Here is a 15,972-nt window from a genome sequence, read left to right on the forward strand (position 1 = left end):
TACCTTTGAGCCAGTTCTGTATCTAAATGGCTAGTTCTCCCTTTATTCCATGAGATCTAACCTTGCTAATCAGTCTCCCATGGGGAACCTTGTTGAACGCCTTACTGAAGTCCATATAGATCACATCTACTGCTCTGCCCTCCTCAATCTTCTTTGTTACTTCTTCAAAAAACTCAATCAAGTTTCCCACACAGAAAGCCATGTTGACTATTCCTATTCAGTCCTTGCCTTTCCAAATACATGTACATCCTGTCCCTCAGGATTCCCTCCAACAACTTGCCCACCACCACTCAGGTCAGGCTCACCGGTTTTTAGTTCATAAAATGCTCATGCATTTTATGGACCAGAGCCAGAGGGACAACATGTGATATATCGAGGGCTAGATGCCAGTAAAGATATTGAACAAATTACAGAAAGTTGGTTCCCTGGTGATGCAATTGCTCAAAAAGATTAGATAACTAATAGGATGCCGCAATGTTGAATAGACAGGAAAATCTATTGGAAAATGCAAAATTGCTTTAATATCTAGGAAGGCTGATAAGGGGCAATGGATTGGTAGAATGACTTAGAAGAATGGAAAATAAGTAAGTATAGATCAAACTCCAGTAATGACTAAGGAGATGTATTCCTGCTGAGGAATCACTCGCGTACAGGTAAAGTATATCTGATTAGGCTTCACACAGCATCTAAACAGTCATAGCCCTGAAAGACTTCAATGGGTTAGTAAATGTCACAGTCTCACTCAACAACACAGACTTCCCAAATATAGAAGCAGAAATCCCCTTCACCAAGAGGTGTTTGTAGCTATCAAACAAACTGGGAGATAAAGCTTTCCAGGAGACTTAACAAAAGAGTTCGAAAGTTGAGAAGAATGCGGCATGTGTTTAGCGTTCCAGATAGAGGTCAATTTTATCATATAGATGGGTTTGCACAGAAAAGGTCCCACCTGACAGAACTTATAAAGCTAGGATGATAGCAAATATGTAAAATGCTGGAGAAACTCACCAGGTCTGGCAGCATCTGTAAACAAAGAAAGATAGTTAATGTTTTGAGTTCAATCTGACGTCTTCGAGGTTAGTAACAAGGGTTTTGAACAGAGCTTAGAAAATAAAGGTTCTTCTATGCAAGATTCCCCAAGGCAGTAAAGGTAATTTTGAAATTTTATTTAGCTACTTTTTCACAGGAAAAATATAAATTGCTTTTCAGTAGGAGATCACCTTCAGAAGGTGGTGTTTCCACAATTTCAATTGGAAGCAACAGACTTAGAAGGAAACTTTGGAAATTAAATGTGTATAAGGTTTGTCAGATGATTCCAGGGTGTGATACTTTCCAGTGTGTGCAAGGGCCAGTTTGTTAAAGTTACATCTAACCAAAATAAGATCTCGCCTTGTTTTATTAGCACCATGATGGAAAACCTTCGGGTATCTTTATATTGCACATGAATGAAGTGGTGCTCACTGATTTGAAAATAAGTTATTTTTAGGATTAGAACAGGATTTAAGATTCACAGTCAGGCTTTTAAATATATTGGGTTGAAAATAAGGTTGAGCGTGGCAGCTGTTACCGAGCTTCAATAATTCGACTTAAAAGTATGTTAACCCTATCACAGACAATTTTGTGCCAAGTCCTCGCGAAAAGACACAGCTGATTTCAAAGCTGAAATGGACTATCTGCAAAGTCTAATTAGACAACTGAATTGACTGGACACACACAAATCAGACGTAAGATTTGATATCTGAGAATGCAAGTACTATAATGACAAGGTCAAAGAACTTGTACCAGTAAATGAAATATTTTATAAAAGAAGAAACATGAACTGAAATTTCCATCTTTTGATGAATTTATAAAAATAATTGGTTTTATTGATACCTCTTGTACAGTTGTGTTTTCAAGCTGACGTAGTTTCACGATGTGTGTTATTGGAAAAAAGGAAATGTTGCACCTTGGCTTGGGAAACCAAGAAAATGGGACTAACAGAAAGTGCTCTGCTGCTGAAATGGTTGCATTTTTTAAGGCAGTTGACATGGCATTCTTATCATGGATATTAAAAAAAAAACTATTATATTAAGCAGAGGCTAATGGAAACCTACCAAATGTTGCCGTTCTTAGAATAACGTGCACTTTACAAAATGTGTGAAGGAGAAGAGATTGGCCCAGAAATTCTGATCCATGTCATAATCCATTTTTGAAACTGACCAGATCACAAAATATCCACGTCTCTTTTAATGACTCTTGCTCTGGAGATTTTTGGATAAGGGCCTCCTATTTAGAAATTTTTCCAGGAATCACTGAATCGAACAGTGGAGAGAATCAGTGTGGAAACAACACCCCCTTTTACAGCACTAAGTGCAGTATTTTGAAGTTTTCCAGTAGACACTTTGAAAGCTATCGTGAAAGGGCAAGTTTATAAGGCAAAAGAAGTGCATCTATTGCACCCAGTGTGGTCTCCTCTACATGGGTGAGACAGGATGCCTTCTTGCGGATCATTTCAAAGAACATCTCTGGGACACCCGCAACCACCAACCCCACCCCCTCGTGGCTGAACACCTCAACCCCTCCCACTCCATCAAGGACATTCAGGTCCTGGGCCTCCTCCACCACCAAACTATTGCCGCCTGACGCCTGGAGAAGGAACGCCTCATATTCTACCTTGGGACCCTGCAACCATACGGGATAAATGTGGATTTCAACAGCTTCCTCATTTCCCCTCCCCCCACATTATCCCAGTCCCAAGCCTCCAACTCGGCACCACCATCCAGACCGGTCCATCACTGCCCCCCCTGACCTATCACCTTCTCCCTCACCTTCATCCACCTATTGCTTTCCCAGCTACCTCCCCCAACCCCACCCCACCTCTCATTTATCTTTCAGCCCTGACCCACAAGCCTCATTCCTTAAGAACAGCTTATGCCTAAAACGTCAATTCTCCTGCTCCTCGGATGCTGCCTGACCTGTAGCGCTTTTCCAGCACCACACTCTCGACTCTGTCTCCAGCATTTGCAGTCCTCAGTTTCTCCTAAATGAGGAGTATAGCTTGAGTAAGTGAGAAATGACAGGATTTTGAGGAGTTAGTGTGCCAAGAAGGTGAAGTACTTGTATGCTAAGTGGGTGGGGTGGGTTGGTTGCCAAGAATGCAGATGAGTACTTAGGGCATATAAGGGAGAGTCCAGGTGGGAGATGTCAAGTCAATGGGGGTTATTGTGTTGGAACTAGGAGTGTGAATCAGGTTGGATCAGTAGGGTTGGATCTCAGGAGAGGTGGCAGTTGTTGGAAATGGTGGGGCACATAGGGATCATGGCGAGTAAAGTTGGGGGTGCTATGGAGAGTCAGGGATTCAGTTTAGTAGTTACCCAGGAGTTACAGAAGGTTTTTAAACTTTTAACATTTCCTGACTAACTATTACATTTAGGAATTTTCTCAGAGGGTTCCAGATGCAGGAATTTGCGTACTGGACTTTTCAATTTTCCATGCAATTTATTCAGAGACTGAACACATTCAGAGTCAGTGTTTATGTTGGACTGAGGAGTGCGAATAAAGTAATGTGGAAGACAGACCAGTTCCTACCTCCTACATTACTAGATTAATATTGACCAGATTAACACTTGTAACTATTTTGATAATATTTATTTCTTAACCAACATCACATACAGAAACTGGCTGTTGTATTTTGCTATATTGCAACAATGACTACCATAAAATTTCATTGGTGCTTTCCAGTGTCCTGAGGTTGTGAAGGGTGCTGCATTAATGCAAGTCTTTATTCTTTTACACCCACAACTTATTAATAAAATCATAAATTTCCTACAACCAGACTGATAAATGGGAGGCAGTTGGGAGTTTCTGCAAGCATTTCTAACATTAAACTATCTCTTTTCAGAATTGTGCCCATTTTTAAATATATTTGTTATGGTTTTTATTTTTGTTTCATAAATTATTCAAACAAAGAAGGAAAATATAAAGAAGCTATGTATAACTTTAAGAAATCTGAGCAATCTGGTTGGTATGTTTTGTGGTAATTCCAGTTTGCTAGATCTGGAAAGATTGATTAATTTAGTCCGCCAGTTTTTTGATCCTTGCTTGTTGTAGACTGATAACTTTATACTTTGTCCACTGAATGTCCACCTTTAATTCTGACGTGAAGGGCAAGAGAATAATAATTTAACATGTTTCAAAAAGTCAGATTGCAAAGCATTTGAATTACAATTTCTTTTTGTTACCCCCTGTTTAACTTTCAGTATTATGATTTCAGACAAGGAATCAAAAGCAGAGGAGTTTTACAAATATTGTGAAAATGAACACTAAACTAAATTGAAGAAATCCAACCTGTTGGTGGAGGTTCCCCAGTTTGAGCATGCTGTTCCAGTATTTCTTCACTACCAAGCCAACAGACATGGATGGACCTACTGACTTAGAGGAAGGAATACACTGTTCCTTTGTAAGAAGATCAACATAGTGTGTGAAACTCTGCAGCAATAGCACCAACCTACAGAAACAAATACAAGGTATACTTAGAATAGTGATCATATTAACTCTTTAGTTCTACTCCAATTTAATATCTTAAGTATACAAGATTTGAATTTAACATTATGTTTTTTGTAAATAGGAGAGAATTTGTTACAATGTATTCAATCCATTGTATAAACCAATACTTGGGAAAAAGATAAATGTAACGCGTCATTTTGTAGTGCCAGTTTTACATTGCACTTATATTTGGTTAATCATTCAGCAAAGATGATGTCACATTGTTATCCTATCAATTAAATTAAGCATACCATTATATGGTTTCCCAATTCCATTTATTTGTACAATTGCTAAGGTTCCCTTGGTATTTGTTATATATATTTACAACTCTGTCTGCAGCAGATAAGGTAGGTGTTAGAATAATTTTACGTGAATTATGCAAGATGCGATTTACAAGGGAGCTAGAAATGCTCTTTCTGACACACGGATCTTGTCCATACAACGCCACACAGAAAACCACGACTTTGGAGGCAAGTCTGCTGTACTGAAGTAAATTCCAACTATTTATAGAAGAAAATGTTCTTATTGTACGTGCTCAATTTCAATACTAAATGAATGGTTTTCAAGTGCTTAAAATTCTACCCTATCTGTTGTAATTAAATTATCCTTTGAGGGGTCCCATTGCAAACACAATAAAAATGGCATGATTTCAAATGAGCCCAAGAGCTGTTGGGCTAACTGACCTCAGGAAATCATGTTACAAGTGAGAAAGTGTACAACCACAACTTGTTGGATATTCATTCACATCTGGTGTGATTCTGGGTGCAGGCTCTAACATTACACTTTATCCACTATTTCAATGGGGATGCTCTGTAATGCAGTGGTGGTGTTCCCAAGCAGACAGTTCAAGGTTTTAATTTTTTTTTCAATTTCTTTTATTTAACCTATTTTCTAATCAACCTGTTCAGAAATGTTATTACACACCTCTGGAACAAGTGGGGCTGGAACCCAGGCCTCCTAGTCCAGAGGTAATGGATACTACCACAAGAGCCCTTCACAGGTTTTTAATGGATAAATGCAACGTTTTATTCACGTGGTGATCCGTTGGTCTGAAATGTTGACATCCTCAGACCTACTTCTCTGATATTATTGATTGAGCTACATCCTATACATAGGGAAATTCTCAAACACAGCAATAGATTTCCATACAAGTCGCATCAAGTTCACTTAAAAACATTATATTCATTATGAATATTTTTTGCTTTTATGGGTTTTTGTAACTCAAATGTGCTTCAAATATTCATTTTTCAGGTACAAAAGGCAAAATAATGTAAATGCTGGAAATTTATACACAAAATGCTGAAAATACTCAGATGGTTAGTTGAGGAGAGAGAAACAAAGTGAATGTTGCATCTTTGTAATGAAACAAAGAACTGCAGATGCTGGAACTCTATGAAGAGTAAACAGAGTTAACATTTTCGTGCCCAGTGAAACACCAGTTTCATCTTTAGTTTTGGGATCCACCTAGAATCACAACAATCTCCATAATGTACAATGTTCCTCGAGCAGTTGTTTTCGCCTAGATCCAACCTTAGTGCCATGTAGTGTAATATTCGCACTCTCAAACTTTCTCTGTCCATCAGCACTGCCTCACACTGTCTCAGAGCTGTGCTGGACCCCAGTTTAATTTTCCAGTTCGTTCGGAGTTCTAACAAGAAACTTTTTCTCTCCCTGTCAGACCTCAAGGAGCACAACCTGGAACAACTTTGAGATACCCACATTGCTCTGGAACATCACTCTCCTCCCTTTCTCCATGACTCCATGCTTTCTCCTGATCCCACCACTTGTTGGGTATTTACTATTCCTTCTGACCTTCCAGTCTTTGAAATTGATCTTTCTTTACACGGCAAAGGTCTTAGTTTTATCCCTTTACACCCTACCTCAATGAATTTCAGGAACGAAAATGTTGAACTCTTCTTATGTCACCTTTGTGCCCACTTCTTTTGACAAGAGTACTCTTTCAATCTCACAAACGCCTTCACCCACCTCCAACAGTCTCCTTCCACTTGGACCTCTCCCTCTGGCCTTTTACCTGCACTCTGTTCATCAAGAACTATCAATGTAACATCAGTCACCTTAATTTTTCTGCCCCTCTCACCCATTCAAGCCTGCCTCCCTCTGAACTGACTGCACTACATGCTCTTGAATCCAATTTTGACTTTGTCATCAAGCCTGCCAACAAGAGTGGTGCTCTTGTTATGTGGCACACTGACTTCTACATGTGGAGGCTGAGCACCAACTCGCGGACCCCTCTTCCTATCTACCCTGGTCCGTAACCCCATCATCAAACATCAGGACATGTGTCCACAACTGTCACCAACCACATCTCTTCTGGTGATCTCCTCACAACAGCCTCCGAGCTCATTGTCCCTCAACTCCATTCAGAGCACTTCTCCAAACGTACCTTCCAGGTGAAGGAGCAGAGTTTTATGGGCTCTATCCACAGAAAATGACTTGCCAACATTTTTGTTGTAGTCCTGCTGCAATGTTCCAGCAAACCTCAGCACAAGCGCAAGGAACAACACATCATTTTCCACTTTTGGATCCTGCAGCCTCTAGGACTCAACATTGAATTCAATTATTTTACAGTCTCATTCTATTCTTCCATGTTTTCATTATCTCTTATTCAGCTTTGCTTCTGTCCTGGCCTGCTGTCTATTATCTCCTTGTTTACCTACTCCTCATATCTCTCACTCTCTCTCTCTAGGCTCTGTCCCAAAATTCTGGTTGTTATCTCCCCCCCCCCCCCCCCCCACTTCGGCTTCAGCATAAATACCAGTTTTTCCTAAACCAACAGGTTATGATGAAGGGTCACCAGACTCAAAATGTTCATTCTGCCTTCTCATTGATGCTGCCAGACCTGCTGAAATTTTTCCAGCAATTTCTGTTTTTGTTTCAACAGTGTGTCTTTTTGTCAGAGTTGGACCATGTTGCACATTTGACGTGTTAAGCAGGCACAAAGGCAGAGAGGGGAAAGGGACAAAAGGAAAGGTCCATGACAGGGTGGATGGTGAAATGACAAAATGAGGTGGGAACGGGTCCAGTAAAGAAACAAAAAGATGGGTCAAGAGGAGATGCAAATGATGACAATTTAATGTAAGATTGAGATCCAAGATACTGTAACTCGGGTTGTTCCTGCGTGGTTAAAATATTCCAACTTTGTGCATGTACAAATTGCATTCACTGTAACCTCACCAATCTGTGGAAGCTGCATTTAGAGTGATGGCTTTTGGTGTACATTTGGAGAAAACCTTTTGTTAACTTATGCCTGTAGTCTTGTACATTTCCAGAATCATTATATTCAATTAATTCAATACAACACAGGAACAGGCCCTTCGGCCCACCAAGTCTGTGTCGATTCCTAGTCTTATTTCAACCCACTACTTACCACCCATATATGGTTTCTATCCCTGTGTTCACCTCACATTCGTGTGCCTATCAAGATACGCTTTAATTGTTGCTAATGTGTCTGCTTCCACTGTCTCCAATGGCAGTGTGTTCCAGGCATACAACACCCTCTGTTGGAAAGGTTTTCCCTGCACTTCTCTCCTAAACTTGCCCCTCTCACTTTGAACCTTTGCCCTCACGTAGTTAACCTTTTCACCCTGGGAAAAACCCTCTGACTATCCACCACATCTATGTCTGTTATAACGTTATCCTCTATCAGATCACCCCTCAACCTCCAACTTTCCAGTGAAAACAGTCCAAGTTTATCCAACCTCTCCTCATAACTAAAACCCTCCAGACAAGGCAACAACCTGGTAACCTTCTCTGATGTTAACCCAGCAACTAGTCCAATGTGTTTTTATTTTATTTAATCCAGTTGCTGCAGCTTAATTGACCTGTGCCATTGTCAGCTGCTTGCTCAGTTGCTCAAAAACGGATCTTTCAAAATGCAACAATGCCATCCGGTGGTCAATAAGTACAGCAAAAGATTTATTAGTGAACTTGCAATTTTATACATTTTAACTGCAGAAAGGGTACCAGAACATTTCATAGAGGGTAATATGCACAGAAATCACAAGCAGGAGATTTTGGAGAGCGAACTGAAAATGGGATTAATAGTATTGCTGTGGTATTCCTCCTTAAGCCCCCTCACATAACATTTTCCAGTACATCAAAGACTGTACTGGTTTTGTATCTTGCTCTCATCTGGGACTGGAAATGTTGATCAATTTTGCTTCCAATTTCCACCTTCTGCTCATCTTTATTTGGTCTATTTCTGGGAGAAAGTGAGGACTGCAGATACTGGAGATCAGAATCAAAAAAGTGTGGCGCTGGAAAAGCACATCAAGTCAGGCAGCATGGGAGGAGCAGGAGAATCAATGTGTTGGGGATAAGCCCTTGATCAGGAAAGGTAATTCCTGATGAAGGGCCTATGCCTGAAACATTGATTGTCCTGCTCCTTGGATGTTGCTTGACTTGCTGTGCTTTTCCAGTGGCTCACTTTTTGATTCTGATCTCCAGCATCTGCAGTCCTCACTTTCTCCCAGAAGTAGACCAAGTAAAGATGAGAAGAAGGTGGAAATTGGAAGCAAAATAACTTATCCCCATCCCATAACACCATCCTATGCAAATTACAGGAGTGTAACATTTGTCCTTTTAGCTCCTCCCTCCTGAATCACTCCATCCAGGTGAAGCAGCAATTTACTTGTATTTCCTTCAATCTAGCCTGCTGTATTAACTACTCAAGATGTTGTTTCTGCTGCACAGATGTGTCCAAATGGAGACAGGGTAACCATTTTGAGTAACATCTCTGCTCAGTCCACCAGTTAACTTGACCTTCCAGTCATTTGCCACTCAATATGCCATCTTACACTCATGCTCTCACCTCTGTACTAAGTGTTCTGAAGTGTTCCAGTGAATAGCACTTCATTTCTGTTTAGGCATTTTACAGCCTTCTGCACTCAATATAATTTCAACAACTTTAAACCATGAACTCTGTCCTCCAATTTGATAATTCCAAAATCCGCCTACCTGCATTTCTATATCTTCTTCCTATGTTTATGTTTTCAATCAGATCAGACCTACGTTCTGGTATTAACACCCACTTCAGATGTATGCTTTGCCCTTTCTCTACAACCATTACTACTGCCTTTGCTTTTGGTTCTATGACATCTTTGACCTCCATTCTCCCTCACCCTCAAACCTTTCCTTGACTTTCCCTTCTGTTCCACTGCTTCTTGCCACATTCTTCAACAGTTGAAAACTCAATTTTCCATCTGTCTTTAGTTTTGAAGAGAGATATTAGACTTGTAACAATTACACTGTCTCTCTCTCTCTCTCCTCAGGTGCTACCAGACCTGCCAAGTGCTTCCAGCATTTTCTATTTCAGATCTCCAGCATCTGCATTATTTTGCATAATCAAAAACATAGTTTTCACAATCTTGAATATAGAGCTGGAGGAGATTGCAGTGATAGGATAACTATAAGGTAACTGAGGAATTTGAATCTGATGTAAGGAAAGAGAGCAAAGGAATCGGGCATTATAGATGAGCAGGCCTTCATGGGTGATGTAGTGTACGCAGTACAAGTTGGAATGAGATACAGTTTTACAAAGGAATAAATTCGGGAAGAAGACAAGATGTACATTGGAGAAATTGATTCCAGAACTGGCTAAAGTGTATAAACAGTGAATGAAAATAGGACAGAGGTTGGTCATGCTACAGAGCTGGAAATTAGCAATCTAGTGAGGGATATTTGATTAGAACTTCAGCTTGTGGTTACTTTAGACAACTAGGGTGTAAACTATCTGATACAATTTAAAGGAGCAATCAGAAAGAAGATGAAATTGTATGCCTCAAGTCTTATTAAGGATCAATTGGAAGAAGTACTGAATCATTGTCAGACAAGCAACACTGAATGGATTATGAAGTCAAGGGTGATGAAGGAGAAGAACTGGGTGTCATCAACATAAATGTGCTAACAGTTATTATGTAGAGGTACCAGTATTGGACTGGGGTGGACAAAGTCAGAAGTCACAGGACACCAGGTTATAGTCCATTAAGTTTATTTGAAATCACCAGCTTTCAGAGCACTGCTCCTTCGTCAGGTGAAGTGGTTATTGTAATTGAAGTGTGTAAATGAGGAAGAGGATTGTGAATCTAACAGGCAAAGCAGGGGCAAGAGAAGAGGAGAAGGGTGGGACCTTAAGGTCGAAGTGGAGGAGGGAGAATGGAATGTTGGATTAAGCTGACTGCCATCAACAGTCAAAAAAGATGATCAAAGTTACACTGGAGAAATAGAATACTGCAGGTGCAGAAACTCTGAAATCGAAACAGAAAATGCTGAAAAAAAAGTCAGATCAGGTAGCATCTGGGGAGAAAATAGTTAACTTTTACATAAGAGTCGAAAAGTGTGGCGCTGGCCAAGCAAGTCAGACAGCATCTGAGGAACAGGAGGGTCAACGTTTCAGGCAAAAGCCCTTCATCAGAAATGTGGCGGGGTGGGGGTGCTGAGAGATAAATAGAAGGGTGGGGTTTGGGGTGGGGGGAAGGTAACTGGGCATGCGATAGGTAAATGCAGATGGGGGGGTGGGTGATAGTGATAGTTGAGAGGGGAGGGTGGAGCGGATAGCTGGGAAGGACGATGAACGGGTGGGACAGTTCAAGACAGCGGTGTCACCTTTTACTTAACCCGGTTTCTGTATCTGCACCTGCTACTAGTTCTGCTCAGCTTTATTCAGAATTTTCTGTTTTTTATTCCAGTTATGATAGATATTCTTTGATCAAATTGGTAAAATTGTAATAAGTGCACAAAATGAATTTGTTGCTTCACAAATTGTTACAATAGGTACAGCCATCTACTTTCTTCAGAATATCGTTTTAAGTTAGTTGCAGGTGTTTTAAACAGTGAAAATACTTTTAAGGTTCTTTTGAACACATTAACCAACAAATATTTAAATCTTTGCTGCTTATTAGCAAGCCTCAGGAAATACAAACATAAATAACAATGTTTGCCAGTTCTCCCATTATCTTAACACAAGTACTGCATGGGCCACTGTCTCAAATGAAATTGGCTAATTTGACATAGAATATGGATCAAAGTGAAACCTTCCTGGTCCCTGTGGCTTATCAACTATCTACTGTTTGCCCTAACAATTGAGTCATTGAGGGAGCTGTGACTAGAAATATACTCCATAGCATTTCAAAATTATGTTTGAACAAATGTCAAGAGCCAACCACTATGTACACATCATTATAAATATTTACAGCTTGGAGAGTTGTTATAAACACAACTAATTATACCGTAAAGCACAATTCCCAATAGAACTCTACTGAATCAAAATATACTCTTGACTTTTTCAGGATACCATTTAAATGACTTATCTCTACCAAAAAACTAAGGATATATTTGTTTAAACTTGGATTGTTTTTGCTAGAGTGTCGGAGGGTGAGGGGTAACATGATAGAAGTATGTAAAATGATGAGAGGCATTGATAGAGTGGATAGTCAGAGTTTATTTTCCAAGATGGAAATATTAAATACCAGCTAAGGTGAGAGTGGGAAAATTTAAAGAAGATGTGCGAAGCAAGTTTTTTTACACACAGAGGGCAGTGAGTTCCTGGATTGAGCTGCCAGGGGAGCTGGTAGAACCAGGTACGATAGCAACATTTCGGAGGCATTTGGACAGACACATGAACAGGCAGGGAATAGAGGGATATGGAGCATGTGCAAGCAGATGGGATTAGTTTAGAATGGCCTCATGGTTGACATGATGAGCCTAAGCTGAAAATGTGTTGCTGGAAAAGCGCAGCAGGTCAGGCAGCATCCAAGGAACAGGAGAATCGATGTTTCGGGCGTTTCTGTGCTGTACTGTTCTATGTTCTATATTGTAGAGCATGTACTCTGGGATTCTGAAGATAAATATTACAAGCATGAAGATGACAAATGTCACAATCACATTTTTAAATACCACTTAATTTATGATATAAGTAAATTTATTGTAACCACTAAATAATTTAAACCAGAATTATTGACTATACCAGCTCTCAATAATGCTTCTCCTAATATGTGTGTGACCATAAAGTGTGCGTAATTACTAAAGTTGGGAGGCACATGTGTAACAGTTATTTAACACAGGTTTGTGCATGTCACAGCTGGATCACACATGTTCTTGTTCCACTGAATAAAAAACAATCTACCTATTGCCTGAATTGGACTCAACAAAGAACCTTGGCAAGACCAGGTCATGGAACCCAACACAAATGTGAAAACCTTTTGCAAAAACAGATTAAAAGAAAGGCACACATGCAGATAGACAGCACCTGTATTTGTAACACAAGATCAGAAACTTACTCTAATTATTGCTACTTCATTGCCCCAATGAGTTTTACTTACTCATGGAGTGGAGGCATTATTGGCTATGTATCCTACCTTTGTTGGCAGAGATAAGTCAGTTAAAAAGTATTATTGCCCTAAAGAAGATGGTGGTGAGCTGTCTTCTTGAACTGCTACCCATTGATAGCACTTTAAAACATTTAACTTAAGAGATTATACATTTTTCTCATAAAAATGACGAATGGGAAACAGTCTGAGAGTTACATGGGGACAGCAATTTGAATAGGTTTTCAGGACAACATTCAATTTACAATTTTTTTTGTGATCTCTGATTTGTTGCCACTTTATTCCACGAACAAGCATCACTAAGTTAATTCATTTTGACAGTGCTGATTTTGTGGTTATCATGTTTGCATCATGTCAACCTATAAAATTACCAGTCAAATCAAAGTAAAGTGCTGCAAATCTGAAATAAAATAATGTGCCAGCAATACTCAGCAGGTCTGGCAGCATCTGTGGAAAGAGAAATAGAGTTAACATTTTGGGCTCCAAATGTCTATTCCATTATCTATTTCTGGTCACAAAGGTACAAAGAAGACACTTCAATAAAAGCAAAATGTTGGAAATCTGAAACAACAAAGAAAATATTGTAGCAACACAGCAGGTCTGGCAGCATCTGTGAATAAACAGAGTTAATGTTTCAAGTTCAAGGTGACTCCTCCTCAGAACAAATACTTCAATGTTGGAGGAAGTTATAAGAATTGCCACAAAGATCATGCCTATTTAGAGGCTGAATTATGAGAAAAGACTGCAGTCTTTTCTCATAATTCAACCTTGAAAGATGGAAATGAAGAAGGTATCGTATAAAGTGGGCAGCATGGTGGTTCGGTGGTTAGCACTGCTGCCTCACAGCATCAGGGACCCAGATTCAATTCCAGCCTTGGGCAACTGTCTGTGTGGAGTTTGCACATTCTCCCTGTGTCTGCTCGGGTTTCTGCCGGGTGCTCTGGTTTTCTCGCACAGTCCAAAGACATGCAGTTAGATGGAATTACCATGGTAAATTGCTCCATAGTGTCCATGAATGTGCAGGCTAGGTGAGTTAGCCATGATAAATGTAGGGGTAGGATGGGATGCTCTCGGAGGGTTGTTGAGACTTGATGGACCCTGTGGGAATTCTATGATTCTAAAGGGTGTGTAAGATAGTAAATTATCTGAAAAAAATGTAAATCTGCAAAAAGAAATGCTTTGAACAAATTATGTAGAATAGCATTAGCAGTTATGGGTTCAAATTAGTAGAAAATGTGAAGTCTCAGACTTTATAGAATCCCCACAGTATGGAAACAGGCCATTTGGTCTATTGATTCCACAATATTGGTAACCTTGTATTTACCATGGTTAACCTACCTAGCCTGCCCATCCCTGGACACGATGGTCAATTTAGTATAGCCAATCTACCTGCACATCTTTGGACTTGTTTGCCTAGAATTTAAAGTTATGAATTCATAAATTGGGCCTTCAGTGAGTAATAGGGGTGAAAACTTTCTCCTCTTTTTTAAAATAGTTACTCTGAGGATTAAGTGTCGGGCCTTTCCAGCTAAGTGGCCTTCCTAATCTGATATGTTAGCTACGTTGAGAGGCTTGATAGGCTTGAATTGTTTTCTTTAGTGCAAAGATAGCAGAGAGGAAATCTGATTGAGTTTTATGAGATGATGAGAGGCATAGACAATGTATTGATTGTAATGGAATATGAATTCCCTGATTAGGGCTGTTAATCTGGGACAACCATAGAGCCCTGGCTGATAAGTTTAAAAAAAAGAGTGTCTGACAGTCTGATCACTCTGAGAACTGGCTCTGAGGGAGCTGGATGAGTATCAAGGACTTTCCACATGTCAATAAAGGGTGACTTGGTGATGGGATACCAGTCTCTCTAGAATTATTTTAGATAGGTTTTTTTTCATTTGTGGGACATGGGCATCGCTGACTGGGCCAGCATTTATTACTTAGTTACCCTTGATAAAGTGGCAGTGAGCTGCCTTCTCAAACCACTGCAGCCTATGTGTTGTAGGTAGCCTCACAATGCCTTTAAGGAGAGAGTTCCAAGATTTTGACGCAGCAATACTGAGGGAACCGCGATACGTTTCCAAATCAGGATGGTAAGTGGCTTGGAGTTGACCTTGCAGGTGGTGGTGTACCCAGGTATTTGCTACCTTTCTCCTTCTAGATGGTAGTGGTCGTGGGTTTGAAAGGTGCTGTCTCAGGATGTTTGATGAATTCCTGCTGTGCATCTTGTAGATAGTAGCAGTAGTGTGTACTGTGCATCTGTGGTGGAGGGAGGGATGCTTGTGAATGTGATGCCAATCAAGTTGCTTTGACCTCGATGGTGTCAAGCTTCTTGAATGTTGTTGGAGCTGTATTCATCTAGGCAAGTGGGGAATATTCCATTACACTCCTGACTTGTGACTTGTAGATGGTGGACAGGCTTTGGGGAGTCAGGTAAGTTACTCACTGCAGTATTCTTTGTATCTGACCTCTTTGTGTAGTCACCGTGTTCATGTGGTGAATCCATTCAATTTCTGGTCAATGGTAACTCCAAGGATGTTGATCGTGGTGGATTCAGTGATGATAACACCATTGAATTTCAAGAGGTAGTGGTTAGACTGTCTTTTATTAGAATTGGTCATTGCCTGGCATTTGTGTGGGGTGAATATTATTTACCACTTGTCAGCGCAAGACTAGATACTGTCCAGACCTTGTTGCATTTGAACATGCGCTGCTCCAGTATTTGAGGAGTCATGCATAGTACTAAACATTGTTCGCTGACAGTTGCACATCCCCACCTTCCGAAAAAGGGGAGGTTATTGATGAAACAGCTGAAGATGGTTGGGCCTAGGTCATTACGCTGAGATGTCCTGGATGCTGAAATTTCTGACTGCTAACAAACACAACTATCTTTCTATGTGCCAGGTGTGACTCCAGCAAGTGGAAAGTTTGCCTTCTGAAACATGGATTCCAGTTTTGCTAGGGCTCCTTGATGCTACAGTTTGTCAAATGCAGCCTTGATATCAACTGCTGTCATTCTCACCTACCCATAGCTGGATAGGAAGCAGCTGCACCTCTTAGGTGAAGGATCAACAATGAGGGGACATAATTTTCAGGTAAATGATAAGTGGTT

At 40.2% G+C, this 15,972-nt stretch overlaps 1 protein-coding gene across 1 annotated transcript in view; it reads right to left on the reverse strand.

Moving 5' to 3' along the window:
* The window catches only part of ccdc157 (coiled-coil domain containing 157), a 42,177-nt gene that overhangs the window by 24,531 nt on the left and 1,674 nt on the right, over positions 1-15,972 (reverse strand). Inside the window, exon 2 of the mRNA XM_043715265.1 lies at positions 1,006-1,020. Within this exon, the coding sequence (XP_043571200.1) occupies positions 1,006-1,020 (15 nt within the window). The remainder of the gene's footprint in view (positions 1-1,005; positions 1,021-15,972) is intronic.

The sequence above is a fragment of the Chiloscyllium plagiosum genome, chromosome 25 (assembly GCF_004010195.1).
Source record: "Chiloscyllium plagiosum isolate BGI_BamShark_2017 chromosome 25, ASM401019v2, whole genome shotgun sequence".
NCBI lineage: Eukaryota > Metazoa > Chordata > Chondrichthyes > Orectolobiformes > Hemiscylliidae > Chiloscyllium > Chiloscyllium plagiosum.